The sequence below is a fragment of the Mandrillus leucophaeus genome, unplaced genomic scaffold (genome assembly GCF_000951045.1).
Source record: "Mandrillus leucophaeus isolate KB7577 unplaced genomic scaffold, Mleu.le_1.0 Scaffold53, whole genome shotgun sequence".
In the NCBI taxonomy this organism is placed as follows: domain Eukaryota; kingdom Metazoa; phylum Chordata; class Mammalia; order Primates; family Cercopithecidae; genus Mandrillus; species Mandrillus leucophaeus.
In genome coordinates, this window is record NW_012105697.1 from 1,126,199 (window position 1) to 1,129,503 (window position 3,305).

The following is a 3,305-nucleotide window of genomic DNA, read 5'->3' on the forward strand; positions in this document are numbered from 1 at the left end:
CCGCCACCACGCCTGGCTAGTTTTTTGTATTTTTAATAGAGACGGGGTTTCACCGTGTTAGCCAGGATGGTCTCAATCTGCTGACCTCGTGATCCACCCGCCTCAGCCTCCCAAAGTGCTGGGATTACAGGCGTGAGCCACCACGCCCAGCCTCAACAGGGCTTTCAAACATATGAAACATGAAATTGAATTTGCAGTTTCATGCAACTTTAATGAGTTTAAATCTAATAGCCATGTGTGGCTAGTGGCTACCATATTGGACAATGGAGGTATAGACACAGGGAGCTGACCGCATCAGGGCCATAGAGCTGACGATCTGCATTTCCAGCCTCAATATGTGACACGGTTGGGAACTAGAAGAGTCAGAGGGTCAGAGTGTCCCCACTCACAGTATCTCATTCCTTGAAAGCTCAGGTAACATGCCTTGGCCCCCACACATTCCTGTCGGTGCAGGAAGATGCTCCTGGGCATTATGGTCCACATTCTAGAGCGTTCTAGACACAGACCGGCCCCAGCTTCGCAGCTGGAGGTACCACGGACATTCATTCCTTCTTCATCTCCTGAGCTGAGACTGCCCCAGATGTGGACGTGGGTACCTGGCTCAATGTGGCCCAGAGGGACTATGGACTGGACAATCAGCCCCGTTCTCCTGCCTACCGTCCCTTAAACAAATAAGAGATCAAACAAATGGCGACTGCCTCTCACCTGTGGTGGCATTTCCAGTCTCCCGGGAGCTGTTGATTCCATTCTTCCCCACCCACACGGAAAACACGTACAAAGAACCGGGTTCAAGTCCATCCACGGTGATGTTGGTGTCTGTTGTGCTTCGAGTCTCGCTTCTGCCACCATCTCTGGTATACTCAACCCAGTAGGTGGAGTTCTGTGGGTCTGGGCCATGGGGGGCCTCCCAGGTCAGGGTGAGGGAGCTGTTGGTCTGAGCCTTCACTGTCAGGTTTCTCACTGGGTTGGGAGCTGAAAACCAGTACAGGAGGGGAAATGAGTTGTAGTTTCTGGCCCTCGAACTTTCCAGCCCTTCCTTAACCACTGGATCCAGCAGGTGGAGGCAGGGAGGCCCAGCTCTGCACCGTCCAATGTGGCAGCCGCGAGTTCCATGTGAGTGTTGAGCACTCGTGATGTGGCTTTTGCGAAATGAGATGAGCCATTAGTGTGAGATCCACACCGGCTTTTGAAGAGTTGGTCTGAAATTAAGAATGTCAACTATCTCATTAATCCTTTGTATATCTATATTTTTTGTGGGTATATACTCGGTATATATATTTAATGATCCTTTTTATATTGATTACATGTCAAAGTGATAATATTTTGTATCTGCTGTGTGTGGTAACTCACACCTGTAATCCCCGCAATTTGGGAGGCCAAGGCAGGTGGATCACCTGAGGTCAGCAGTTCGAGACCAGCTTGGCCAACATGGCGAAACCCCATCTCAAGTAAAAATACAAAAGTCGGCCGGGCGCGGTGGCTCAAGCCTGTAATCCCAGCACTTTGGGAGGCCGAGGCGGTCAGATCACGAGGTCAGGAGATCGAGACCATCCTGGCTAACACGGTGAAACCCCGTCTCTACTAAAAAATAAAAAAAACTAGCCGGGCGTGGTGGTGGGCGCCTGTAGTCCCAGCTACTCGGGAGGCTGAGGCAGGAGAATGGTGAGAACCCGGGAGGCTGAGCTTGCAGTGAGCTGAGATCTGGCCACTGCACTCCAGCCTGGGCAACAGAGTGAGACTCCATCTCAAAAAAAAAAAGAAAAAAAACAAAAGTCAGCCGGCCATGGTGACACGTGCCTGTAATCCCAGCTACTTGAGAGGCTGAGGCAGGAGAATCGCTTGAACCTGGGAGGCGGAGGTTGCAGTGAGTCAAGATCATGCCACTGCACTCCAACCTGGGCAACAGAGCGAGACTCTGTCTCAAAAAAAAAAAAAATGTATCTGATGGACTACATAAAATGTCTCATAGTAATTTAGTTTCTTTCCTTCCTTTTTTCCTTTTTTTTTTTTTTGTTTGTTTTTGAGACAGGATTTCTCTCTGTTGCCCAGGCTGGAGTGCAGTGGTCCAATCAGAGCTCACTGCAATCTCTGCTTCCCGGGCTCAAGCGATCCTCTCACCTCAGCCTCCCGAGGAGATGGAACCACAGGAACACGCCACCACAGCTAATTTTTTAATTTTTTTGGAGAGACAGGCGGACCAGTTTCTTTTTACTTATTTTTATGTGGCTGACAGAAAAATTGAAATTCTCATGTGTGGCTTCCACTGTTTCCATTGGACTAAAGAACCTGTCACATTTTGTCAGCTTTCAACCACTGCCTACCACTGTCCTTACAAAAGAAATAAAAATAAAACAGCGGCTGCCTCTTACCTGTGGCAGTAGTGACAGTCTCCACAGAGCTGTTTACTCCGTCTTTCTCCACCCACACAGAACACGTACACAATGACCCGGGTTTAAGTCCATCCACGGTGATGTTGGTGTCTGTTGTGGTTTGTGTCTCGGTTCTACCACAGTCTCCAGTACACTGAACCCGGTAGGTGGAGTTCTGTGGGTCATCGGGGACCTCCCAGCTCAGGGAGATGGAGCTGGTGGTCTGAGTCCCCACTGTCAGGTTTCTCACTGGGTTGGGGGCTGAGAATTGGGAAGGAGGGTCTGGTGAAAAGGGAACCAGGTCAGTGCCATCCCTCCCAACCCCTTGAGCTCGTGCCCCGAGTCCAGAAACAACAGTGCTCATAAGCCCTACCATGGACCACTGGGCCCCACGCGGACCCCCCAGAGGTTCATGGCAGTTGCGGTCCCACCTCTTTGAGTGGGCAGTGAGTTCAGGCAGGGGTCACTCACCGGTCGCCCTGGTCCCTGTCCAGCTGCACAGGCCCTGGAGGGAACCCAGAGAAAACGGAGTCAGCCTCTCTACCACTCCTCCGCCCAGTGAGGCTGCGGGGCTGGGAGAAGCGGCTGGTCCCCCGCCCCATGAGTCACCCTTGCACGGGAGGGTGGGGCCCCCCGTTAGGTTGGCTGTCACGAAGGTCACCCAAACCATCTTTCCTGGGTCGAGAAGGGGGAGCACGGCAGGGGCGGAGTCGGGGGCTGGGGTTGGCTCCACCCAAGAAGGCCGAGAGATAAAATTAATGATTTCATTTCCCGAAATATATGGCCTTGAAAACCGAGGGCAGAGAGCAATGAACACACTGGGAAGAGAGAAAAAAACCAAGGTTGGGGAACAGGAACCTTGGCCTGAGGGTGGAGGGCCTAGGGACCTGGGTCTGAGGGTGGAGGGGCTGGGGGCCTGGGTCTGAGGGTGGAGGG

General features: G+C 52.2%; 1 protein-coding gene across 1 annotated transcript in view; it reads right to left on the bottom strand.

Annotated features, from left to right (window-relative positions):
- The window catches only part of PTPRH (protein tyrosine phosphatase, receptor type, H), a 33,680-nt gene that overhangs the window by 28,848 nt on the left and 1,527 nt on the right, over nt 1-3,305 (bottom strand). Inside the window, exons 2-4 of the mRNA XM_011996951.1 lie at nt 2,841-2,874; nt 2,370-2,630; nt 706-972 (exon numbers count right to left, since the gene is read on the bottom strand). Of these exons, the coding sequence (XP_011852341.1) occupies nt 706-972; nt 2,370-2,630; nt 2,841-2,874 (562 nt within the window). The remainder of the gene's footprint in view (nt 1-705; nt 973-2,369; nt 2,631-2,840; nt 2,875-3,305) is intronic.